Consider the following 27,179-nt stretch of genomic DNA (forward strand, 5'->3'; position numbering starts at 1 on the left):
ACTTGTGGACACAATCGTCGTCTGTTTCGACACGGACGCTGAGCGGTGAAGAATCCTGCTCTTTTCATGGAAGTTTTCCCCCTCAGGCCACCAAGATCCATTTCACTGCTGACCAGGTGAAGTATTTCTTTGGTTTTTTTAATTTGAATTGTGTATGTTCTGTGCTAGAGTTTGACTCTCTGACTCTGAGTCTGTGTGCTGGGGGTCCTCCAGTCCTGCCCTGTGCTCTGTGTACATACGCAGGTTCTCGGCTCTGGGGTGCCAAGCTGGCTCTTCCATGTTGATGTCATTTTGCTCTTTTTTGTTCCCCACCCCTCACAGTGCTTGGAGACCCCGACGCCTTGAACAAGATGTCCACTTTGACTCCGCAGGAGCAGACTGAGGTGAGACCGACTCGCCGTGGGGTCAAGATGCACAGTCCGATACGCAAAGAGGACCTGCTGAAGACGCGGCAGAACCTCAAGCGCACATCCGCCAGCTCAACGGGGGAGCTGCTGCCCCAGCTTGGAGGTATGGGCAGCTTTGTCCTTTGTTTTTAGTCTTATTTTAAAACCAGGTTTATTCTACCGGCTGCCACGTCTCCATTTCCCTGCCGTTTTGGGAACGGCCCCCCTGCTCGGACCTCTTGGGAGTCCTAACAGCAACTATTTGGGAGGGTTGGGGGTCCTATAATAGGTCACGTGTGCAGATTTTTAAAGGCTTATTAATACTCTTTACAATGTCCTCCGGTTAGGACGTTGGATATCTCTGGGTCTGTGAACCCCCCAGTCTCGCTGAGATGGCACAGGTGGTGAGCCAACCTATTCGGGAAGGCTGCAGGGATCTGTGGTATCCTGGGGTGAACTTCTCCAGGCTGGTGGTAAGGCTGGCATTGCAAGCAATCTTTGCTTCCATTCGGGAGACGGGCATCATCCCAACTGAGTGGCAAATGGGACTTGTGGTGAAAGGGAAGGGTGATCGCCCGGATTGGGGGGACTGCAGGGGGATAGCACTGCTCTCGGTGCCAGGTAAGGTCCTTGCTAGGGTCGTCCTCAATTTTATCCGTGATCACTTGCTCACATACCGGCGACCAGAACTGTCTGGTTTTACGCCTAAGAAGTCTACCATTGACCGCATCCTGGCACCGAGGGTTCTCATGAAGCGCAAACACAAATATCGGCGGAGTTTCTTTGCAGCCTTTGTCAATTTTTGCAAAGCGTTTGACTCAGTTGATCGAGCTGCCCTGTGGGACATCCTGAGGGTTCACGGGATCCCCATATCGGGATATCATGGCCGGCATGTACACTGGTACTGTGAGTGCTGTGCAGAGTGGAGGCAGGACCTGATTCTGGGGGTCCGTCAGTGGTGTGTTCTGCTCCTACTCTTCAGTGATCACATGGACTGGGCATTGGGCAGAGTCGTGGGGTCCAGCAGCTGTGGGGCATCTGTTGGTGAAGGAAGATTCATGGATCTTGACTTTGCTGATGACGCTGTGATCTTCGTAGAGTCAATGGATGCTCTGATCAGGGGTCTCGAGAGTCTGAGTGAGGGTCTTGATAAAAACCAAAGATCAGGCCTTTAATGACCTCGTGGGCACAGCCATCAGCAGTGTCTCTGTCTGTGGAGAGAGTGTCGACCTCATCGAAGTTTACTTACCTCAGCAGTGACATTCATGTCTCTGGTGACACTTCCTATGAAGTCAGTAGACGGATTGGGAGGGCATGGGGGTCATGAGGTCACTTTGAAGGGGTGTGTGGTGGTCCCGATATCAGCAAAAGGACGAAGGTCCAAGTCTTTAGATTCCTGGTGCTTCCTGTCTTGCTATATGTTTAAGAGACATGGACGCCATCCAGTGACCTGAGACGAAGACTGGACTCCTTCATGTGCGTCTCTTCGGAGAACCCTTGAGTCCCGTTGGTTTGACTTTGTGTTGCTCATGGAGTCCCGAATGAGGCACGTGACCGGCATTGTGAGGGAGCGTCTGTTACGGCACTACAGCCACGTGGCACGATTACCCGAGCTGCCTTACTTTTGAGGACCCGAGTGGCTGGACCAGGCCAAGGGGTCGCCCACGTAACACCTGGCTGCGGCTGATAGAGGGTCTGGACCGTGTGTCTGTCTGGGGGGATGCCAACCGGGATCCTGAGTTGTTTCGTCGTGTAGCGGGTGTGCCAACGTGTTGTACCAGTGAATGCTCCCCAACTTGACTCTTTACAATAAGGACCCCCAAGGCATGATGGACTTGCTCACTATCTACATTCACTGCTCAGAAGCCATTTAGATGGCTGACAAACGGTTTAGGTTATATAGCGCCCCCTTGTGTGTGAAGTACAAATGAGTTATACTTAAGCACTGTAACACACTGGTGAAGCCTCACCGCTAGTACTGTGTTTAGTTTTGGTCTTCATATTAATAAATCCAAATCGAACCGAACACAGGGTCACGGGGGGTCTGCTGGAGGCAATGCCAGCCAACACAGGGCGCAAGGCAGGATACAAGCCATGGGCAGGGCGCACACACACACACACCCCAAGCACACACGAGGGACAATTTAGGATCGCCAATGCACCTGACCTGCATGTCTTTGGACTGTGGGAGGAAAGCCACGCAGACACGGGGAGAACATGCAAACTCCACACAGGGAGGACCCCGAAAGCGAACCGCGAGGCAGCAGCGCTACACAATGCGCCACCGTGCTGCCTATTTATGTGATATCATCCATCCATCCATTTTCCAACCTGTTGAATCCGAACACAGGGTCACGGGGGTCTGCTGGAGCCAATCCCAGCCAACACAGGGCACAAGGCAGGAACCAATCCTGGGCAGGGCGCCAACCCACCGCAGTTATGTGATATCATCTACTGTTTAATTCTGCTTTGTAGTTGTAATATTTTTACTTTACTATTACCGTATTACTCGCGTATTAGTCGGGTCTTGAAACCTGAAAAATCGATCATAAAATCCGACCCTGACTTGTGCGCCTGTTCAAAAATGTGACGCTTGTGACTTCTCGCCTCCTCCAATCTCACATCAGTTTCTCAGACACATTGGATTTTGTGGCAGCAGCGCAGTTGCCCATTTCTTTTGCCACTTCAACGACGTTTACTTTAAAACGGGCTTCTTATTTTCTTCTGGATGCTCTTACGATAAAGGGGTACCAACGAGTGTGTGAGAGACACTAAACAGTGCAAACGTCGCTTCAGAACAGTTCAGGTATCACCGTGTGGTCACGTAGGCACAACAGAGAGCGAGAGGGAGGTTAGGGGCACACGCTGATATGGCGCATTGCCACATCCTCTCTCAGGTGGGCATTAGCTTATCGTAATCTCTTGGACCGATAGCTTTAGTTTTCTACATTCGACTTCTACAACCAACATTATAAAATACCAGAAATTCTACTGTAAAATCAAGTCTCGACTTCTCCGCCTGTAGATACGGCACATGAAACCCCAGACGGCTGACCTCCATTGAACTATCCAACCCGCTATATCCTAACTAGAGGGTCTGCTGGAGCCAATCCCAGCCAGCACAGGACGCAAGGCAGGAAACAAACCCCGGGCAGGGTGCCAGCCCATTGAACTAATTATGGAGGATCGGAGGAATCATGGGAAAGAGGGGTCCTTTCATCGGATTGGCTGGCCCAGCTCTGTTTCAGCTGTGGAATGGCCAAATGGGGGAGGCAGCTTGATGGCTGAGGTCTCCCCAAATCTTCTTCTCTGATGTCCTCTACTGTTAAATTCTGCTCCATGATTCTAAAATGTTAGTTTTTTTGTGTATTGTCTTGTCTTGTATTGACCCCCCTTTTCTTTTTGACACCCACTGCACGCCCAGTATGCCTGGTAAGGGGTCTCTCTTTGAACTGCCTTTCCTGACGTTTCTTCCATTTTTTTTCTTTGTCTTCTCAGAGAGTCGAGGCTGGGGGGCTGTCGAGAGGCAGGGCCTGTTAAAGCCCATTGCGGCACTTCCTGTGTGATTTTGGGCTGCTATACAAATAATAAATAGTATTGTATTGTAAAATCCTAAAACCTGCCGGCTGCGCCAGTGACGATGACAATATCGCCGCTCATTCAGACCATTTTGCCGAGAGATCTGTTTTCACTTGGACATTTTTTTTCTGTTGCTCACGGTCACAAATGCCAAATTTACATCCACTGGCATTCAATGTTCTGTTCCACTAAAAGGAGAAAACCTTGAAGGGCTTGAGGACCTTCTTATAGGCCCAGAACGTCTGGCCGTGGACTCGATCTCTGAGCTGAGCATCTTGCTGTTCCCAATGTTGACAGACGGTGCGGACTTCTTGTAGACCTTCGTGGAGGTGGTCAGAGGTGTCCGCAGTTATTCCATGTAATGGAAGTGGACGGTTGCTCTTGGCGTTACGGGGGTGTCCCTGCTTAGCAGTACGGTCAGGGTCCACCACGTGTCCACCCCGGGTGGGTTACACGGCCGTCTGTTCTGCCGTCCTGCAGAAGGAGAACCGCAACGGCCAATTGGCTTTAACAGAAAGCCCCCCTTTATTGTCCCGTATGTAGAGTCCAGTGAAGTTCTCGCTGGGATGTGCCAATCAGCAGGAGACCCCCCTCCATCATTAACTCTTTGAGGGCTGTTACTGGAAAGCAGTGGCTTCACACAGAAATCGACATCAAACGTCTGTTGCTTGCCAAGAATGTGAGGCAGGCGTGCTGCCAGGCTGTCTTCACGTGGCTGGTACAGCAGCAGCAGCAGTCGTCCCGGTCGCAGTGCATTACAATCTGGCTTCTACCTCATCTCATTACGTGGCAGTCCTCCCTGGCGAGCCTTGTCCGCGCCACGATTAGCTGGCGACCAGTCGGCTGAAGCTGGAACCTCACATTCGCTTTCGATCACTTGTATGAAAATCCGACAAGTCCTAGTCCAGTTCAGAGATAACGGGCAACACGTCGTCCACGGAGAGATTTGCTTTACACATTCGCTTTGATCTCTCGCCAGATGTCGGGGGCCATTTTTGCCGTCGTTTGTGCCTTGCTACTCGCGTGTGTACAGGAAGTCGCGGTCAAAACCAATTAATCAACGAGAGTCCAACTAAAACCGTTGGTTTTGTCGCAGTTCACAGTCGATCACCGTCGTCAACTCCCCCTTTTGACAAAAGTTGACATCAGCCCTGGCAGAGTTGGAGGTAAGCTTGCCCTGCTTATTAAATTTTCTCTTAACTGAAAAATCTCCGGTGTCCATTTACAAAACGTCCTGCCGTTGGGAGACACGTACAGGGGGGGGGGAAATAAGCCAGGCAGGCAGGCAGTCATTTTCCAACCCGCTATATCTTAACTACAGGGTCACTGGGGGCGGCTGGAGCCAATCCCAGCCAACACAGGGCACAAGGCAGGAAACAAACCCCCCGGGCAGGGCGCCAGCACACCGCAGGGGGCACACAAACCCAATTTAGGATCAGCGATGCACCTGACCTGCATGTCTTTGGACAGTGGGAGGAAACTGGAGTACCCTCTCCTAACTGCGGGGCAGCAGCGCTACCCACTGCGCCACCGTGCCAACTATGAAACAAAACATATGATGCTATAAAACTATATAATGAAAACGCATGCACTATATAGCAAAACGCAAACAAGAAGTAATAAAACACACAAAACGTATACAGTATTAAATATATAATTAAAAACACGTATAGCAAAACACACACACACTTTATAATGAAACACTTAATGCAATGCATACAATTTACACTCACCTAGCGGATTATTAAGAACACCTGTTCAATTTCTCATGAATATAATTATCTAATCAACCAATCACATGGCAGTTGCTTCAATGCATTTAGGGGTGTGGTCCTGGTCAAGACAATCTCCTGAACTCCAAACTGAATGTCAGAATGGCAAAGAAAGGTGATTTAAGCAATTTGGAGCGTGGCATGGTTGTTGGTGCCAGACGGGCCGGTCTGAGTATTTCACAATCTGCTCAGTTACTGGGATTTTCACACACAACCATTTCTAGGGTTTACAAAGAATGGTGTGAAAAGGGAAAAACATCCAGTATGCGGCAGTCCTGTGGGCAAAAAATGCCTTGTTGATGCTAGAGGTCAGAGGAGAATGAATGGGCCGACTGATTCAAGCTGATAGAAGAGCAACTTTGACTGAAATAACCACTCGTTACAACCGAGGTATGCAGCAAAGCATTTGTGAAGCCACAACACGCACAACCTTGAGGCGGATGGGCTACAACAGCAGAAGACCCCACGGGTACCACTCATCTCCACTACAAATAGGAAAAAGAGGCTACAATTTGCACAAGCTCACCAAAATTGGACAGTTGAAGACTGGAAAAATGTTGCCTGGTCTGATGAGTCTCGATTTCTGTTGAGACATTCAAATGGTGAGTAAACAGAATGAGAACATGGATCCATCATGCCTTGTTACCACTGTGCAGGCTGGTGGTGGTGGTGTAATGGTGTGAGGGATGTTTTCTTGGCACACTTTAGGCCCCTTAGTGCCAATTGGGCATCGTTTAAATGCCACGGGCTACCTGAGCATTGTTTCTGACCATGTCCATCCCTTCATGACCACCATGTACCCATCCTCTGATGGCTACTTCCAGCAGGATAATGCACCATGTCACAAAGCTTGAATCATTTCAAATTGGTTTCTTGAACATGACAATGAGTTCACTGTACTAAAATGGCCCCCACAGTCACCAGATCTCAACCCAATAGAGCATCTTTGGGATGTGGTGGAACGGGAGCTTCGTGCCCTGGATGTGCATCCCACAAATCTCCATCAACTGCAAGATGCTATCCTATCAATATGGGCCAACATTTCTAAAGAATGCTTTCAGCACCTTGTTGAATCAATGCCACGTAGAATTAAGGCAGTTCTGAAGGCGAAAGGGGGTCAAACACCGTATTAGTATGGTGGTCCTAATAATCCTTTAGGTGAGTGTATGATACAACACATGAAACAAAACACAGACACTACATGATGAAAACACTTGCACTGTATAGTCCGGCAGTCATGGGGGTCTGCTGGAGCCAATCCCAGCCAGCACAGGGCACAAGGCAGGAGCAAACCCCACTGCAGGGCACACACACCAAGCTCCTGACCTGCATGTCTTTGGACTGTGCGAGGAAACCCACTCAGACACGGGGAGAACATGCAAACTCCACACAGGGACGACCCGGGAAGTGAACCCAGACGGGTCTCCTAACTGCGAGGCAGCAGCGCTACCCACTGCGCCACCGTGCTGCCCGGGGGAAATAATTAAAATAAGATCAAATACTTAATTTCATTATTTTAATTCCCCTGCTGAGAAAAGTGAGAAAACTTTGTCTCTAATTTTGATGCTGGTCTCATTTTAACGGAGAGAGACGGCAAATCGACGACAAATCCAGAAAAGACAACAACAACATTTATTTCTACGGCACATTTTCATACACACAGTAGCTCAAAGCGCTTTACATGATGAGGAATAGAAAAATAAAAGACACAGCAAGAAGTTAAAATCAGGCAACAGTACTTAACATGTGGACAACACCAAAGAGATGTCAAAGGATGTCCGGGACAAGGCCGGGGGGGGATTGGGCTACAAGACCATCGGCAAGAAGCTTGGTGACAACTGTTGGTCGTTTAATGTTTCTTCCATTTGTGAATAATCGCACCCTCAGTCGCCCACAGTCTGTAGCTCTGGAGGACTTGCCTCATGGGCTGGTGAGGATCATCCCAAAACTTCATGAGAGGAGCCTGTTAATGATCTGAAGGCAGTCAACAAGAACACCACTGGTAACGCGCTACGCCAGCAGGGACTGACATCTGTTCAAGAAGGCACAGGTACTGCACAGGTCCGTCTTAAATGATTCAGAGAAGGCTTGGGAGAAAATGCTGCGGTCAGATGAAAACCCAAATCGAGCCCTCTGGCATCAACTCGACCTGCCGTGTTTGGAGGGAGAGAAATGCTGAGTATGACCCTAAGACCACCATCTCCACAGTCAAGCAGGGAGGTGGACACCTCACACTCTGGGGTTTGTTTTCTGCTCACCAAATGAGCTGAGATCTTGCATGTTCGCTCCAGACCGAGGGTGATTTGATGGCCATTTTCTATTTCCGAGTAATTGCACGAACAGTTGTTGTCACTTTCTCACCAAGCTTCTTGCTGATGGTCTTGTAGCCCAAAGGCCTTGTCCCTGATGTCCTTTGACAGCTCTCTGGTGTTGCCCATCATGGTGGAGAGGCTTGAATGGAAGAAATGGATTCTGTGGACAGGTGGGCTTCATACACCTCATGAGTGGAGATCGAGAGGATCTGTGATTGGTTGGTTGGTTGTAATCGCTAAACTGAGAGTGCCAGGATTCTGGCCAGGTTGTAGGGGATCCAATCCTAATTTCTCTCAATGACATGCAAATCAATTTCTAACTTTGATGTAATGTCTTTTCTGGATTTTTGTGGCTCATCAGTTTTATCCCCCTGTAGTTACTGCAGTCCTGCACACCCCCCTTATTCTTAAATGTCGGCCCACCAGTACACTTCTTCTCCACCCCTCTCACTTTCCAAGATTCCATTAAACAATCTGGTTAAAAACTCCACTGCTGTCTCTCCTAAACACCTCCATGCTTCCACAGGTATGTCATCTGGACCAACGGCCTTTCCATCTTTCATCCTCTTCATTGCTGTGCTTACTTCCTTCTTGCTAAGTCTGATTCACTAGCTCCACATCATCCAACCTCCTCTTCTCTCTCTTGTTCTCTTCATTCATCAGCCTCTCAAAGTCCTCTTTCCATCTGCTCCACACACTCTCCTGGCTTGTGAGTACGTTTCCATCTTTATCACCCTAACCTGCTGCTCATCTTTCCCAGCTCGGCCCCTCGTTGTAGCCCACCGGTCCTTTTCTCCTTCCTTAGTGTCCAACCTCTCCTACAACTCATCACACGCCTTTTCTTTAGCCTTCGCCACCTCTCTCTTCACCTTGCGCCTTATCTCCTTGTCTACTTTCTGCATCTCTCTGACTATCCTACTTCTTCGCCATCCTCTTTTCTCTGTATACCCGCCTGTACTTCCTCATTCCACCACCAGGTTTCCTTTTCCTCCTTCCTCTGTCCAGATGTCGCCCTTACTACTTTCTCTCTCCCTCCCTCCATAAACATTCGAGTCGGTTCATTTGTTTGTAAGCGAGCAAACGTACAAATTCATCAGGGGTTCAAATTCTCATCCCCAATCTGTACATCCTTTAGCTGTCTGCTGCCCAGGAAGTGAAGCACTCGGCGAATGCGGTGGCCTGAGTTTATCCTCCTTCGGTCCAGGAAGAGGTGCTCAAGTGGTGGTTACACTTTCTTCCTACCTCCATTTTTAGTTTGTTTTCTTTCTCTTTAGTCATTCTGGGGTGTAATTGGGGGTGGGTGGCCGTGTTTATCATACCGTATTTACTCCTAAACCACGCGCCAAAAATTTGCATTAGAAAATCAGGTGCGCGTCATAGAAGTTTACTACTTCTGCTTGGGCTCGCTCTATCGCTCGCATGCGCACCCTCGTTCTCTCTCGCTCGCTCTCTTGCTCTCTCTCTCTCTCTTTCTTGCTCGCGCACTCGCGCTCTCTCTCGCTCGCTCGCATGCGCACTAGCTCTCTCTCTCACTAAACGCTTACTATACGATCACAACGCGCGTCGTACGCGGGGCAAAACGATTTTCGCGATTTTCTTTGTAAAAATTAGGATGCGCATCTTACACGAGGGTGCGTGGTACACGAGTAAATACGGTAATCTAATTTTATTTATTGAGCTTCTATAAAAAGCCAAACTGCACCTTGGGGACAAAAACTGCTACAGCATCTATCCGCTCCAAATTGGGGGGAAATTGAAAGTTGACTGTCCTGGTATGAGTGAGTGTGCCCCGTAGTGGACTGGCATCACATATGCAGCTGGGGCCGGGCTTACCGCCCCATAATGCACCAGAAAAAAAAATAATCCCTCTAAACCAGGGGTGTCAGACAGTGCCCAGCATGCCAGTGCTAAATTGGCAGCCAGTTTTTATGGGAGGTATAAAGAGGTCAATGCAGATCACAAAGCGTGATGCCGAGGAAGAGTCCTTTATCTGTCCAGCCACAGGGAGTGCTGCCCATTTGTAAAACTGCAATATGTTAAGGTAAGCGGCTGCCAGTTTGACTCTCGCCCTTATTGTCCTGGACAGATCTGGATGAGGACGACTTGGACGACAGCGAGCTTGATCCCATCGGGGAGGAGGCATTGAGAAATATAAAACCGATAGAGGCGGAGGAGGAAGATGAAGAAGAAAAGGAGGAGATGGATGGCATGGCAGTACTGGAGAAGAGCAATACCAATGCAGCCAAGATGGAGGAGGAAGAGGAGGAGGAGCAGCAGCAACACCAACAGGTAACGGAGCAGATGTCAGTAAGGTGTCCTTCAGATAGAGCCGAGCCGGAGGAGCAACTGATCGAGGAGCTGGACACCCCGATGCCAGCTGAGGAACACATCTCGGGTATCGCTGAGATAGACGAGCAGCTCACCGAGCCAACAGATGGCACCATCGCCTCGGGTGTATGCAGTTCACGTGTCGCTAAGATAGAAGAGCAACTCCTGCAGCACAGCAAGGCCAACTCAGGTGGGTGACACGAGTGGCGTTCTGTTTTCTTATTCTACCTTCCTTTTTTCTTTCTTTTTTCCCTCACTCTCTTTTCACCCCATCTCTTTTCTTTTTTTCTTTCTCTATTTTTTCTCCTCTTTTTCTTTTCAGTACAGCTGCATTGGGAATTTGGATTTTGTTGTAAGGAGGAAACACGTTTCATAAATTCAACCCCAATTTAGAAAAAAATGGGACGCTGCTTTCCGTTTTTATTTACATTTCACACAATGATTTGCAAATCTCACAAATTCCACAGCAGGGCACGGAAAACGCGTCAAATGTGGAAAGTGAGACATTTTATTCTTTCATAAAAAAATATATTCACTCGTTTTGAATTTTAATGGCAGCAACACGTCTAGAAAAAGTTGGGACGGGGGCAACAAATGGCTGGAAGAGTAAGTGGCAGTAAAAAGAAAAAACGGCTGGAGGAACATCTTGGAACTAATTTGGTGAACCAGCAACATGATTGGGTATCAAAAAGGGCATCTTAAAGAGTCCGAGAGTCTCTCGGAAGTAAAAACGGGCAGAGGTTCACCAACTGCGCTTGCGCTTACACGTTCGTGCATGTGCGCGTGTGTGTATCCGGCCCGAAAGTGAGAGGTGGAGTCGGGGTGAGGGCTCCGCCTCCGAGAAAACACACAACTCGCTTAGCCGCTAATAACTCAAGCGCGGCCAACACGTCAGCAAACCTAAACATCTAAATTTTCGAGGCGACTCAGGCCCCTTCAGGCAAGATGTTTACAACTTGGGGCCAGAGTTGCCTCGAAAGCTTACATATTGTAATCTTTTTAGTTAGCCAGTAAAAGGTGTCATTTTGCCTGGCTTTTCTCCACATTCATGGCTAACACGGTACAACACCCTAGTACTATGAACATCCAAAGAAAGACCAAGTCGCTTGGCCGCTTAAATCGGCAAAACGGTATCCCGCCGCTAATACACAAGAGAGGCGAGTACGTCGGTAAAACGGAACCTCCTAGGAGAGAGAGAGACGACCAGAGGAGCTCCTTTCAATGACCTGACATTTCGTTTTGGTTTTTTTTTCCTGACAGTTTCAGTAGTTTCTAGGACCCCGGGGCTTACACAGCTAGTTTGAGAGTAATGTTCCTCGATGTAAAATTGAGAGGACTTTGAATATCTCATCATCATCATCAATATCACCAAATGATTTGAGAATCTGATGAAATCTCAGTGCGCACAGGATAGGAGCGAACAGATCAGTACTGGATTTCTGTAATCTTCAGACTCTCGGTGTAACAAAGGACCACTTTATCTTTAGTATGTTCAGGACTTATTGTGTTCACTCCGGAGTGTCGATCAGGACACTGGCAAATGATGCAGAGAATTCCACACAGCAGCTTAGATTGAAATTGAACTCATTTATTTGGAGATATACACCTGTACTCGAATAGGTATAGGTGGATTTGTATGTGTGGTCTACAATAAAAAAGAATACCTAAAACTTATTGATAAAGTACCCAAAGTCCACTAGATGGCAGTATTACTGAAATTAAGCACTAGCTTACCGGCAGTATAGAATCCAAATCAATAACGTAATCAGTACATGTAAACGACTTTACATCTTAACATATAAAAAAAACATAAAATACAAGTTATATGCAAACGAACCCACCTCTGGTCATCAACGCACACTTCTCTTAACTCGGTACACTGCGGACTCTTACTTATATCAAACAAATGCGGAATTGACTATTGCGGCACTCGTGCACCTTCTTCGCTTTTTTAACATCCCATAATAGACACTCTCGTGCCTGCTGGGAGGTGCACCTTTTAATGTGATCCGTGTCTCTTTATAATTAATATCTCTCTAACACTCGGGCTGCACGGCATTAAAAACGGGTCTGATTCTTGGGCCCCGGAACTCTTCCAGAAATGGCGGTTTGTGAACACAATTTGCCGGGGGGGCATTAAGGGGCTATGAATTGGGCAGCTTGCACATCTGGACCAGCACGAGCAATACTGAAAGGTCTATAAAGTCTTAGAGTAACATCTGCACACATCCAGGTGACGACGTCTTTTTCTGGGAAGGCCTCACATATTGCATGCCGCACCTGTGAGAACAGCAAGAGTCCGGACACTGAACTGGCCTGCCAGCACTCCGGACTTTTCACCAGTTGAAAACATGAAACCAACAAATACGACAGAGAAGACCTCCTGACTGTGGAGCAGTTAGAATCCAACATCAGACAAGGATGAGACAACATTCCTCTCCCAAAAGTCCGCCAACTGCTCTCCTCAGTTCCCGGATGTGGATGCTACAGAGTGGCAAACGGGGTCCTGGCCCGACTTTTTTGAGACTTGTTGCTGCCGTCCAATTCAAAATGCCCGTATTAGTTGTTTTTTTTTAAATGGTACGTTTTCTCGGTTTAAATATTTGATTGGGTTTCTGTGTGCTGTTTGCGGAGCGATGGCTCTGACGGCGGCTAAGGATCTGCGTCGAAGAGCCCTTAAACGGCAGAAGTGACTCTACTCCGGTGGGTCCCTGAGCAAGACCCTCAACCTGCAATTGCACCATCCAGGGTCTGATGTCAATCGGCAGGGAAAACTTGGGGGTTGGTTGGCAGAATTGGCACTCCGGCGGCCCCCATACAAAAACTGGCACTGCTCCATTGCATCTGAACTTGTGTGGTGCTGAGGGGTCGGGGACAGGGTGGGAGTGCTGCGCTCGCTCCCGTCTAACCACCCGTACCGCCGAATTGGGAACATACTGTGGTTGGAGAGAGCGCGTTACGGGGGGCTCAGGGCGCCTACGGGGGGAGTGAGAGGGGGGGCTTATGGATAAAGAAGCGGAAGGCTACCGGTTATTTATTTCTTTTAGCGGTGTCTCCGTGACCCAAACAAGGAGGAGCACTGTATAAATGTAACGTATTATTATTATTAGTCTTGGAACTGCTAATCCTTAAAGCAGTCCGAGACCCCACCATCAGGAGGCACCTGACAAAAAAAAAAAAAAATCAGTTGAGAACCTTTAACAGCAGAAGACCACATGTCGTCAAAGGAAGCTGGAGCACCACAGGCCGGCCGATTTCACGTTTCGTGTTCATTTTGATTTGGTTTGTGCTGACGATTACGTGCGATGCTCCCTCAGTAAAGTGTGGCTGATGGTCTTTGTTAATATCACGATGAGCCGAAAAGATGCAAGCAGGAGCCGCAGTTTGAGGTTGTTGTGGTTCTCCAGGTCGATTTGGATCTTCTTGGTCGGATGTGGAAGTTGTCCGTCTTTAGTTTTCTGGGCTGCTATCAACTCCTTTCTCTCTTCTAGCAGCGTCTTGACCAAACTCCATAAGCAACAAACTATCTTCCTTGTGTGTTACAGTACTGTACAAGAAGAAGAAGAAAAAGAATGAGGCAGTCTGGGAAAAGTGTGGACAGGCAGTTTGCCTCAGAACTAGGACTTTGTTATAACTGACCGTGGACATCCAGAGAGTTTATGAGAAATCTCCGTTGCGTTTTGCTATTAGAACACCCGAGACGAGAACAGGCCATTCGGCAAAACAAAGCTCGCCAGTCCAGTCCGCTTATTTCTTCCAAGAAAAAATCAAGTCGACTTTTGAAGGTCCTTAAAGTCTTACTGTCCATCACACTACCTGGTCGCTTATTCCAAGCGTCTATCGTTCTTTGTGTAAAGAAAAACTTCCTAATGTTTGTGTGAAATTTAACCTTAACCTTCCAACTGTGTCCCCGTGTTCTTGATGAACTCATTTTAAAGTCACCGTCTCGATCCACTGGACTCATTCCCTTCATAATTTTAAACACTTCAGTCATGTCTCCTCTTAATCCTCTTTTAAAGTTTGTCCTGTGTCACCACTACACAGGTGGAGCTGCAGGGAGCAGTTAGTCTTTAATAAATTTGCCCCAGGAGGTCCCCCCACTGTTAGAGCAGATTTAAGCACTTCTCGTGTCTCTTTCAGTTTCCCAAGTCTCAGATGTCTCTTTGTAATTTGGGCTCATTATGTAAAGACCGCCTTATATTTGTCTGAACAATGCCAAAGATGTTGTATGATGGGCACAAGTTAGCTGGTCCTGCGTTGGCTCGTTTTGTATCTCATTATTATGTGGCTGCTAATTAACGAATGAAAGAAAACAGTTAAGGGATTAGCAAGTCAAGCAAATCAATTTAAAGAGAAAATTAGTAGCAAAAAATGGTAATTACTTATAGAATGAAAACCTACTGTCATCCATGCTTTAAAGGGTTAAAAAAAACCCAGCCGGGCAGCCATCGTTCTTACATTATTAAGCTCAGCAGTGCCATCTAGTGGATAAAGCATCAAACCGCATTTCATTTCCTCTCCATTTTAGTGAGGTGTTTTTTGTGATGCTGCGACAATTTATTATTATTATTATTATTATTTTTTTTTTTTTTTTTAATGATCAACCGACCTCCCTACTCCCTCCAAGACGGGGGTCAAAGTTAATCCTTTTACAAAACTGAAAAAAAGTGGGGATAAGTAATGCCGGCCTGTGGGTGTCGTTTCATGCCTTGTCAAGGTTGCTGATCGCGAATATGACCAGAATTTAGATATTTGGCTCCTTGCCGGTGGTCCTTCTGCCCCCTCCAGGAGGCACTCCGAGAAGGTTCAAAATGACAATTTTCAAATCTTTTGGGTATCCGGTTATGAATATGATGATCCCATTAGTGAAGCTTACGCTTATTCCGACTTTTTGTCTTTTCTTTTACCTACAGGGCTTTACAAGGTTAAAGAGGTCGGGGTCTTTGTTCTTCCTCACCTGAGTGACGACTTCTTCCCACCTCCACCACCTTTATTTCAAGGTAAAAGATGAGCGAGTTGGTTAAAAGGGCACTGGTGACTGTCGGCCCCCAATCCATCAGAGTGCTGCTTTTCTTTTTTTTTTGGTACATGCAACGGGCACTGCCAACAGGATGGTGACCCCCCCCCTTTTTAACCAGGCTGGCATTTTATTGTATACAGTGAAAGAAGTCCCAAAAGCACAGAAGACGACCCTTGTGTCATCTAATTTTCCTCAAGTCTGTCACTTGAAATGAAATTCCACCCCAGATCTATTGTCGGGGGTCTCTTTCCACCCCACCCCATCCATTAAACATTTTGAGCTTTTGCTCAGACCTTCCTGTCACCATCTGCACAAAGAGCCCACCGGGGTCCTCATCTCTCTTTCTTTCTTTCTCTCTCCATCTGCACAGCTCCACGGCCGATCCTGAACATCGAAGAGTTCCCACTGCAGCCGTGTCTGACCGTGTGCCCCTCCTGTGAGCAGTCCATCGTCACCGAGACCAAGTCTGAGGTGGGCAGCGTCACCAAGATATTGTGTCTGGCGATCACCATGTTCGGGTGAGTTGAGACGGCCGCCACATTTTACAAATACAGAAACTACGGGGCTCTGCCCCCTGCTGGCTGTGTCTGGTTAATCGGATATACAATTTTAAAAGCTTTTTTTTTTTTCTTGTTTCAATTTCATTATTTGCACTTTTACTTGAAAGCTTCATTAAAAACAATATTTGGAATGACCTTTTCTTCAAGATCGCATTGAATTTTGATTCCGGTTTTGGAGACACATTGTGACAGAGCAACGTATAACTAACTGCCTGTGAGTGAATATTGTTTCCGTTTCTCTAATAAATAATCCGACTTTTTCTATTGTTTGCCCCTGTGATTTGTTAATTGTCAAAGCAAACGTTATTCTCACGGGAAACTGTAAACGTTTCAATACGAATGGCATATCGAGATCTCCTTTGGTGTCTCACTGTACATTACCTTTCTCGTCGCCTGTTACTTCTCCGTGATCATCAATACACACCTGACCGAATTGTGTTTTCTTTGAAATTCAACTTGTCGTTGCTTTAACTATTGCAGGACCACAGATTCTCATAGCGTGCGGTCCATTATTGTGTAAATCCACGTTTTGTGCAGTGAATGATGCGAAGGCGAAAAGACTTTGTTTTCTTCTCTTTGTCTTTTATTTCTGACCTCGCTTTGTCCTGCTGTTTTTGGTCCTGATGATTCATTTCCGTTTATTTGCGCTCATGCGATCTTTACTGTTTTTCTTTTTTTTTTTGATGCTCTAGCGACTGACGTGGTAAAGTGTCATAAGTTTTACTTGACCAATCGGCGACTTCGTAACCCCAAACACAACTTTCTAGCCCCCACCCCCCTTACCGCTATCAGTCTCTGCACTCCGCCCTCCCTCAATCGGACCCAACAGTCACTTAAAACCAAAAAGGCTTCACCCTGGCTGGGACGCTACAATACTTTTGAATTTTCCTGCTTTCATATTCGTTACCTTTCTCTGCGTGTGTATCGCGCCATCATTTGTTTCAAATTCCTCTGCTTTCATAATCTCTTATCTGCCTTTCTTCTCTCCAGCGCTTTTGAGTCTCTTTTCTCCGCGCTGCTCTTTCTTCTTTGCTTAGTCGTTGACATTTCATGGAGAACGTATTGTCTTTATACGCGTTATGTGTGCTGAGAGCACAGGATCTGTGTGTGCTACGTGTCTTTACACGACTGGGTGTTACTTGATATTGTTTGTGTCTTCAGAGAAGATCACGTCTCGCCGCCCTGCTTTTCCTTTCCAGGATTTTTTTTTTTTTTATAATCGAGAGAGACCCCGGCAGTAGTGAGGTGACAGGGGCACACTGGGACAACAAGAGACGAGAAGCGGACATATAGCTCAACAAATTTAAGATTGTCCAACATAATATCAGGTGAAGGTCTCCAAACCGGCCTGAGCCTCCTTCAACGAGCGAGCGAGGTGACCCATTCAGCCCGTTAGTCATTGTAATTTTCTTAAAATCTGTGTGGAGTACGCGGCTCGCTATGAGCCTATGATACGAACTCTTGTCTAAACTGATGCCAAACTTAATCTGTACACAGTTGTTTAGACACAACTTAAAAATGACGTGCTTAGAAATAAAGTTTAATGAAAAATTTAAAATGTAGTAACACGGCTTACACGTTATTAGAGTACATGTCAAATGTCAGTGTCCTGTCCAAATACCCAGTAGGCTAGTAGCTGCTCATTTGGAATAAGTTATAATGAAAACCTCACGTGATTGAAATGTTCCATTAATTTAACGATAAACTATAAGTGTTCCGCCCTCATATGAAAAATTCCTATCCTGTGCTTTATAACTTTATTTAATCATACTAATAATCGCAGCTGAAAACCACTAATTATCACTCATGCCGACGACCAGAGAAGAATAAAATGCATAATACATAATCTAAACTAATTATTAGTACCGAAGAATTTAAATACTAGATATGAGAGAAAATAATTTGCAATAATGTACATGATAACCGAAATATAGCGAGATCGAAACAGCAATCGACAAAAAGCGCTTTTGTGCAAATATTTTGCTGCAACGTTGAGTACTGACAACTAAAACAACTTGATGACGTAATACGGTATATTATATACGACTATAGAAATCGCATTAGCGGACAGATGATGTTTAGTAGTTTATACATTTTAATTCTAACGTCAAACAGTAACTAGTACATAACATTTATTTCATGAAACGACCGGCCCATGACCAGACCAGAGTCCGCGGCCCACCGGGCATTGCCCAAATGGCCCCCACCCCGCATCAGGTTGAGCTCTGGAGGTCTCTACAGTCCAGGGTTTAACTTAACGAAAATTAGACAAATAGAAACGAAAAGACCTCTCTGTGTGTGTGTGTGTAGAGCAGTCCTCTCTGCTCGCGCTCAACCACGGCCACTAGATGGCGCATGCGTACTTTTTACATTTTTTCGCTGCTTGCCTGCACGTCACTTCTCACTTCGCAAGACCTGTGTGTGTGTGTGTATATATATATATATATATATATATATATATATATATATATATATATATATATATATATATATATATATATATATATATATATATATATAAATATAATCCGCTCTGCTAACGCTCAAGCACAGCCACGGCAGTCGGTGTGAATCCTACAGAAGATGAAGATGCTATACCAGTGGGTCCTGCGCTTGGAGAGATCGCACTTTTAAGTTCTTTTCGGCGCTGGCCCGCACGTCACTTTTCGTTCAACCCAAGCAGACCAACTCAGCCTTGTGGTACGCGCACGATGTACGTTCACCCAGTGAGCTCCCACACGTTTACCTGAGGCAGGTGCCACTCTACCCCTGCACTCGATTGCGCATCTGTGTCAGACTAACCTGTGGCGGCCCACTGAGCTGACGCGTCTCCAAGTTCAACAGTACAGTAAAACTGCTGTGAGTCGTTTTTTTTTTGGTCCCCAAGAACAGACACAGCTAGTGACGTCATAATAAACAGCTGACAATGCGACCCCTGCTTTAATCAAAACAAACGTCCAACAATTAATCCGTCAGGGTGGTACTAAGACGAGGGGGGAAAAAAGGCAAATCACCCCCCCATGTCCACTTGTCCAACGCAATCTCGCTTCTCTGACTTTGTCTCCAAACCTGAGCTGACCCTCTAATATCCTCCTTTCTAATCCTGTCGATCCTCATCACGCCCAATGCCAATCTTGACATCTTTAACTCTGCCACCTCCAGCTCTGTCTCCTGCTTTCTGCTCAGTGCCACCGTCACCCGCCCCTATGACACAGCTGATCTCACTACCGTCCTGTAGGCCTTCCCTTTCCTGTCTGCTAATAAATTGGGGTTCGCCGTCTCTCCCTGATCAAGTCGTGGCTGACAGAAAGCCCCCCAATTTTAATTCGACACTTTTCAATTTGCCGCCCTCTAACATATCTGAATATGATATCCTCTCTATTATTATTATTAAATCTAATTAAAAAAATCTTGGGAGACGAAACTTTTTTTATTCTGCGACGAGACGTGATCTTTTGAAGAGACTTTTTGGAATGAAGTCCCGCGAGATAAGACTTTGTCCATGAGATTTTTTTCAAGTCCCGCCCTCCTGTCCACCATTTCCGGTGAAAGGCCCACGGCCGCGGTCCTCTCACCTCTCATTCGTGTGAATGCTTTTGTCAGACACGCTTCAACTCTCTCCGCTCTTATAATTTTTTGTTTTCCTCACTTTAAGTTCCCAATAAAAGAAGACTTGTGTCCAAATCTTATTGAAGAATTTCATCCCGAAGGGTTAACAACAATAATTGAGCACACAGGCAATCCTAACACAGTGGAACGATGAGGTCAAACGAATTAACGTGAAAATTGTCGATCGGTTACACGGCAAATTGGTTAAATGCTTATCAATAGACTCTGCTGAAACAGTTGGTGGTGATGGCGAGGAAGATGAAAACATCAACTTACAATATCACGAAGAATATCTACAAGCATTAACACCATCCGGTCTTCCACCGCACGAATTACTGTTGAAAGAAGGACGTATCGTAATATTATTGCGTAATTTATGTCTGAGTGATGGGCTATGCAATAGGTCAGGATTAATTGTATTGAAAATTGGCCGAACAATTTAACATGTAAAACTTTAACAGATGACAAAAAAGGCAATGCAGTACATCTTCAGGGGATAACCTGAGACACAAAAGGAGATCTTAATATGCCATTCGTATTAAAACGTTTACAGTTTCCCGTTAGAATAGCTTTTGCTATGACAATTAGCAAATCACAGGGACAAACAATCGAAAAAGTTGGTTTATTTATTAGAGAGAATGAAATGAAATTCACTCACGGGCAGTTATATTTTGCATTGATGGAAATATAACACTGCACATGAAAATTTAAAGTCTGTTTAAATTGTACATTCACATCCCCATACGCGAGTGGCAGAACCACACACTAGTGTGTAGTGCCAGCTGGGGGGTTGGCAAGGGAAGTGAGTTTAACAAGAAAATAAAAATGACACAGAGAAAATTTAAGATACATTGTGCATAGACTGCATGGAGTTTGCATGTTCTCCCCGTGTTTGCGTGGGTTTCTTCCCACAGTCCAAAGACATGCAGGTGCGGTGCATTGGCGATCCTAAATTGTCCCTAGTGTGTGCCCTGCCCGGGGTTTGTTTCCTGTCTTGCACCCTGCGTTGGCTGGGATTGGCTCCAGCAGACCCCCGTGACCCTGTGGTTAGGATATAGCAGGTTGGATAATGGATGAATGTGCATAGATGTATTAACATTATATATATAATATATATATATATATATATAGGGGGGCTGTTTCTCTCTCTCTGTCTCTAAGTGATTATAAAAAAAACAAAAAAAAAAATCAACCTGTAATGGGGCCGAGATTGCACGATGGTCCAGTTCAGCACACGACGGCTCCAGGAAGTCGAAATTACCTTTATAAGCGAGTCCTCACCATTGGGTCAAACAAACCCAAAAACCCATTGGGCTTTAGCCAGCATTGGTGATATCCTCCTAACGAGTCAACGTTCTGTCATACAACACGCCGGAGAACCTTTTTTATTTTATTATTATTTTTACTACCACGTGTATTTTAACTACACATTTGTTGTCTGGTACAAATCTTGTGATCAATATTTAACCCACTTCCTATTGTCCAAATGACTTGAAATTTTGCACACTCACTTCCGATGACAATTCATGAATCGATATTCCATTTCCCTAATTGATCCAAGGAATCCATGTTAATTAAGAAATTAAATTTTCATATGGCTACGGTGGGTTAGCACCCTGCCCAGGATTGGTTCCTGCCTTGTACCCTGTGTTGGCTGGGATTGGCTCCAGCAGACCCCCATGACCCTGTGTTCGGATTCAGCGGGTTGGAAATTGGATGGCTGTGTTCTCAGAATAGACGGCTACACGGTCACTGAAGGGAGCTGTAAGGTGAGAACGTGTCAGTTACTTGTGACAATTCACTATTTGGTTCGAGAACATCAGAACGTGTCTGATGCTTCACTAAAATGAGATTTTTTTTTTTTCTGCTCACTTCGGTGTATGGCCCCCTGCAGTCGTTAAAATGGCAACACTAAAAAATAAAAGTCAACAATGGTCAACTTTAATCCAGTTTCCACATTTTGTGTTTTATAAATCCTGCCCTCTGCGTAAGAAATGGCTGCTGAGCTTATGTGAGATTTATAAGTGAGGCCCTCGATTTACTAGTTAGCTCAGAGGTGACCACTTCCCTCCCTTTAGGGCCGTGATGGCAGGTCCCGACTCCATGCTCAAGTCCCAAAGACCCTCCTTCCTCCTTTAGGTGAGAGTCGCCTACGCAGTGTCTGTGTGTCAAGTTGTTCATTTCTTCTGCTGGGATGAGTAAAAGAAATGCTTTTCCCCAACTGGGTTGCCTTCTCTACCCATTGGGTCAGGCCTGGGCACAGGTTGAAGGCCCACCCCGGCCCCCAGTGCTAAGTGCCATTGCCATTTTGTTAAACAACACCAGGACGTCGGTGACCATGGCAAGCTCTGCATTTACACTTTTCAATACGTGGTCTTTGGTTCTTCCTCCATGCCACTCTTCTGCCAGCCTGTTTGTTTTGTACCCATTGGTATAACGACACCTCCCATGCTGTCTAAACTCATCTGGTCTTCTCTTTCAGTGGATTTTTAGGGTGCTGTTTAATCCCCTTCTGCCTGAAGGAATGCAAAGATGTGAGCCACCAGTGCCCAACATGCCAAGCCAGCATCACCACCGTTGAGAGATTCTGAAGGATGAGCATAAAAGATGGGCAGTTGTCACGGCTTTGTCCTCATGTCCTGTCAGGCTTTAAGTGAAAGGTGGAACAACAGAACAGTCGCCAGTTTATCGGGCAGCACTGCCACATCACAGGTGTATCTAAACGAGGCTCCATCTTAACCTGTAAAGAAGCTCAAGTGAGGGTCAAGCAGGTGGGACTGGAAACGGAGCTGGAAGAAGCGACACGTGCAAAGAGCAAGTCAAGGCAGGCGGGTGACATGTGCCACTCTTTCCTCTCGCTGTAATTTAACTGGACTTTACTAATGAGGACACTTCATGCACAGTGACCACCAGTGTCTGGTGGTCTTTTTTATTTAATTTTTAAATTGAGTAAAATGTTGCTCTAAATGAGTAACCGTATGGTGGGCCGAGATCTCCTCTGGTCTGCGTCATTCACTTCAATCCTTAAAGCGACTATTTAAGAGACGGGTTTTTTTTTTCTTTTCTTTTCACCCATCACTGCAAATTTAAGGAATAAAACGAGGCTTGAAAAATCTTCACTGATTTTCCCTGGAATTTGTTTTTTTATAGGTCACGTGTGCAGATTTTTAAAGGCACCCTTTACTAGAAGGACCCCCAAGACATGATGGACTTGGTCACTATCTACATTCACTGCTCAGAAGCCATTAAGACCGTTTAGGTTATATAGCGCCCCCTTGTGTGTGAAGTACTAATTGAGGGGTGGGTTAGACTTGAGCACTATGACACACTGGTGAGGCCTCACCCCTTATTACTGTGTTCAGGTTTGGTCTTCATATTAATAAATCCAGATCGTATTATGGGATATCATCTACTGTTAAATTCTGCTCTGTTCTTGTAATATTTTTACTTTACTATTTCCATATACAGTTGCATACAAGTCGGGTCTTCAAACCCAAAAAATTGATCATAAAATCAGACCCCGACTTGTACGCCCTTTCAAAAATACGACACTTAAATGTATTTAATTTTATTGCATCTTCTTGCCTCCTCCAATTTCACTCCAGTTTCTCAGACACATTGGTAACTGTGCTGCTGCAATAAAATTCAATTTCTTTTGCCACTTTGACGACTTTTTCAATTTAAAACCAGCTTCATATTTTCTTCTGATTGTAGATAAGGGATGCTCTTACGCTAAAGGTGCAAGAGAGTGTGAGATACGAAAAACACAACACAGCGCAAACATCGCTTTGGAATAGTTTGGGTATTACTGTGTGGTCACGTAGGCACAATACATTGAAATAAAAGGCCGTGTGCTCTGTGGTTCCTCCCTCCGGTGGGTGTTCGCGTATTGTAATCTCTTGGACCAATAGGGTGAGTTTTCCGCATTCAACTAATATGACTGACATTATAAAATACTGGAAATAATACGGTAAAATCACGAGTATGTATGGAATATTGTATTGAGGGGGATTTGTGTTCTGAGTATTGTATTGACCCCCCCCCCTTCTCTTTGAGACCCACCTACCAAAGTCAACACCTGTGGGGGGTCTGTCAAAAGGTGGGGCCTGTTAAAGCCCATTGCAGCACTCCTTGTGTGATTTTGGGCCTTACAAAAATAAACTATTGTATTACAAAAAAAGAAAAAAATGACACAGCAGCATTAGAGAAAGTCCAGAGAAGAACGACAAGGCTGATCAGAGGACTGCGGAGTTGGCAGGGACGAGGAGAGATGGGCGCACTTGAGCCTTTACAGTTCAAGCCAAAGGAAATGAAGAGGTGACGAGACTGAAGAGTGTGAAACTACGAAAGGAATGGCTGCCGTCGATGCCAGCTGTTTGATGAACTTCTGTTAAAAGAAACAACAACAACTGGGGGCACAACTAGAAACTCAAGGCTGGATTTCACACAAGTGTTAAAACTTTCTAACACAAAGAAGCACAGTGCATGGGATAAGTGACCACATAGTGTGGTAAACAGTGGGACTTTAGGGGTCTTCAAATCCTGATTTGCTGTTCTTGTGGAGAATCTCTAAACGGGATTGCTGAACTTATTGTTCTAAAAGGTCTGCTCCTCTCAAAACTCCAACACTCTGATGAGGACTCTTCAGCCGGCCCGTTGCTAAATTACTGATGCGGTTTTAAAACACAGAGGACCCTGACCCCTCTCATTTAATAAAATAAATAAATAAATCTGGACCCCTAAGAATGCAGTGTTTTTGAGAACTCTCAAATTTTTTTTTTGGTGGGCAACACTGCGGGTGCGTGAGTAACTAGGGTGGTTCTACAAGCCAATGTAAAGACTTGATGTCTATTGAATCGTTTCTCCTGTAAGGCTTCTTCTTGTCCATCGGAGATTTCTTGCTTACCTGTGAAATTTTGGTTGTGAAACATTCTGAACATTTTTATTTACATCGTTACTATATCCATACTGCACTTGTGTGGAATAAATGGCCAAGTGATTAGTAAACAGATTTAAAAAAAAAAAAGCTCAATAGCATAAAAAAAGAAACAGAACATTCTAGTGGTAAGGGGAACTTTCTGGAACAGCCAATCTGGAGCCAATCCCAGCTAACACAGGGTAAGGCAGGAACCAATCCCGGGCAGGGCGCCAACCCACCGCAGGACACACACACACACACACACACCCCAAGCACATACTAGGGACAATTTATATTTAATTTCAAAAGCAACAGGCAGGCGCAATGGCGCTCAGACATAAAGAATGCTGGCAATCACCTCCACTTCGCCCTCTGGTGGTCGTTCCAAGTGTCAACTGGATGATAACATGCACACAAGACCGCAAGACCACCTCCACCCTACCCTGAAGGGATGGGTTATGGTTGATTTCACCCTCCAGTATTTTTAGTCAACCAATATGAAACATGTGTACCAAGGTTCATGAAAATCGCTCCACCCGTTCAGAAGTGATACTGGAACATACATACACCGAATGGCAGACACAACCCATGCGTTACCTGGTAGGTAACCACCCATACAATCAGGTCAGGACTCAGACTACGAATGCAATGAATAAATATATATATATATATATATATATACACACACACACACACATATACACACACATAATAGCTGTGTAAGCCTGGGCTCCTAGAAAACTACTGAAATCGTCAGAAAAGAAAACTAAAATGCAGAGATGTCAGGTAATTGAAAGGAACTACTCTGGGCGAGGGATGAGGATCTGTCTCTGCTGTTGTCCCACTGGCCCAGTTAAGTAGGCACTCATGGTATTATTTTCATTGTCCCTGCAGGCTTTACATTCGACGTCGTACACCTTAAAAAAACTTCACGGTAAATGTCATTCCGTATCAAAACCTTGTCTCAATCTTTAATCAACGTGCCCTGAATTGAGGATTCTTCTACTTTTACTTTGACACACTGGAGAACGCCACTTATAACTTTTGTCCATGCCCAAAAACTGGTTCCGGCCAATAGATTCCAACGCAATACAATGCTTGCTGCTGCAACTTATTAACAGTCATTGCAAAGGCTGGCTTTACAGGAAACTGTCGCTGTTTCAATCTGAAAGGCACTCCAGTTTGAGATGGACATAAATCAATTTGAGGAATCAACACTGTATCGCCTTCAGCTGATCGAGTAAGAACTTCCGCTTGAATTACATGTTTGAGCCAGACAAACAGACATTTATATATAAGATAGATTTTTTGTTGTATGACAGAAGGTTGCGTTCCCTGCAAACAACAGTAACTAACCATTATGCCAAATATGCAGCAGTTGAAGAAGAGTGATGCCGTGTATGGCACCTCAACCCCCTCTTATTGCTCTGAAGTGATAGTTTGGATGCGGTGGACGGTGTGTTGGAGCAGGGAGGTGGCTATGATGAGTGTGGTGGTGCGTAGTGCGGCACTCCATCTTCACTGATAACTCTCCAGACTACTCACAGATTTGTAAGACAGCACCAATGCTTGTGCTCAACCAATCAGTGCAATTCATGGCCCGTGCCCCACCCATGATAGTTCCTGGTTGGATGACAGGCACACAGGAGAAGGAGCAAAACAAAAGTACCAGGAATGACAAATGGCTTGAGATCCTGTGTCTGAACAGCTCAAGAGACCACCAGAACCATGGACAAATGATCCAGTCGTCAACAAATTTTGTGAACTGTTGGCACGCATGACACTAAGTGAGTGACTCAAATGAAAGGGAAAGCAAGTCTCGCTGAAAAGTTCAAAGGACGAGGAGCAGGAATGGTTTTCCCCTCGACTGGTTGTAAAGCATTGCTAAGACTTTTCCGAGTTCATCAAAGACACTGCTGATGTTGCGGACCCACAAGTGTGGAACAGTGGTCTGCCATTCACTTCAGAGGATGTAAAAACGACCAAATGTAGTCACCCTGTAACATCGGTCATTTTCATAAGATTTTTGGGTGTTTGTTAAAAATATGATAAAGAATAAAACCAGCCTTGTGAAGAACTGGAATCTCTTAGGGCTTTTTTTTTTAATGGGATACCCTAGCATGACCACACGTGATTGGCTACAGACACAATACGGACCAAAATACACTCAAAGAAAATTACAAAGCCGTAAACAAGATGATATATGAACGTATTTAAAGGAAACAACAGAAGTATCTGCCAGTCAAATTAGTGTCTCATTGAAACACACAGAGCAAGCAGTAAGTGTGCCATCCACAAAAGGCACCAAAGATGCAACACAGGTCATGGAAACGAACAAAAAAAGATATATACTCACTTTGATTAAGTGAAGCATTCTGCATTAATAAAAAATCTTTTATTCTTCCTTAAATTTGAATTTTTGAAATACTGCCCAAGAATTTGGAAAATTCAGAAATCCAGCACTGACAAAATCGTCAAGCAGTCTGGATTTTCGGACTTTGAATGTATGGGGGATGCATATCAGTAGAGGCTAGGAATGGAATCACAAACACACAAACACAGACACGTCTGCTTAAACACAAGTACTTACTTAAGATTTCACCCATCAAATTACCAATAATCTTAAATACGGTGGTCTTATAGGGCAAAGTGGCTAAAAATCAAAGCAGAGTTGGCCCTCCCTTGTAACAAGGCA

At 45.4% G+C, this 27,179-nt stretch overlaps 1 protein-coding gene across 2 annotated transcripts; it reads left to right on the top strand.

The window, feature by feature from the left end:
* On the top strand, positions 1-27,013 carry LOC120543129 (histone H3.v1-like). Of its 2 annotated transcripts, none has more exons than XM_039776011.1 (6): positions 1-116; positions 322-510; positions 10,136-10,567; positions 15,291-15,377; positions 15,768-15,915; positions 25,379-27,013. In XM_039776011.1, the coding sequence occupies exons 2-6, from the start codon at positions 351-353 to the stop codon at positions 25,404-25,406; spliced, it is 855 nt and encodes a 284-aa protein (XP_039631945.1). In that variant the 5' UTR covers positions 1-116; positions 322-350; the 3' UTR covers positions 25,407-27,013. The 2 variants fall into 2 exon arrangements, with proteins under 2 accessions (XP_039631945.1, XP_039631944.1); XM_039776010.1 differs by lacking the exon at positions 25,379-27,013 and adding an exon at positions 22,049-22,681 and having other exon boundaries at positions 2-116.
* The last annotated feature ends 166 nt before the right edge of the window (positions 27,014-27,179 follow it).

Source organism: Polypterus senegalus, chromosome 13, assembly GCF_016835505.1.
Source record: "Polypterus senegalus isolate Bchr_013 chromosome 13, ASM1683550v1, whole genome shotgun sequence".
Taxonomy (NCBI): Eukaryota; Metazoa; Chordata; class Cladistia; order Polypteriformes; family Polypteridae; genus Polypterus; species Polypterus senegalus.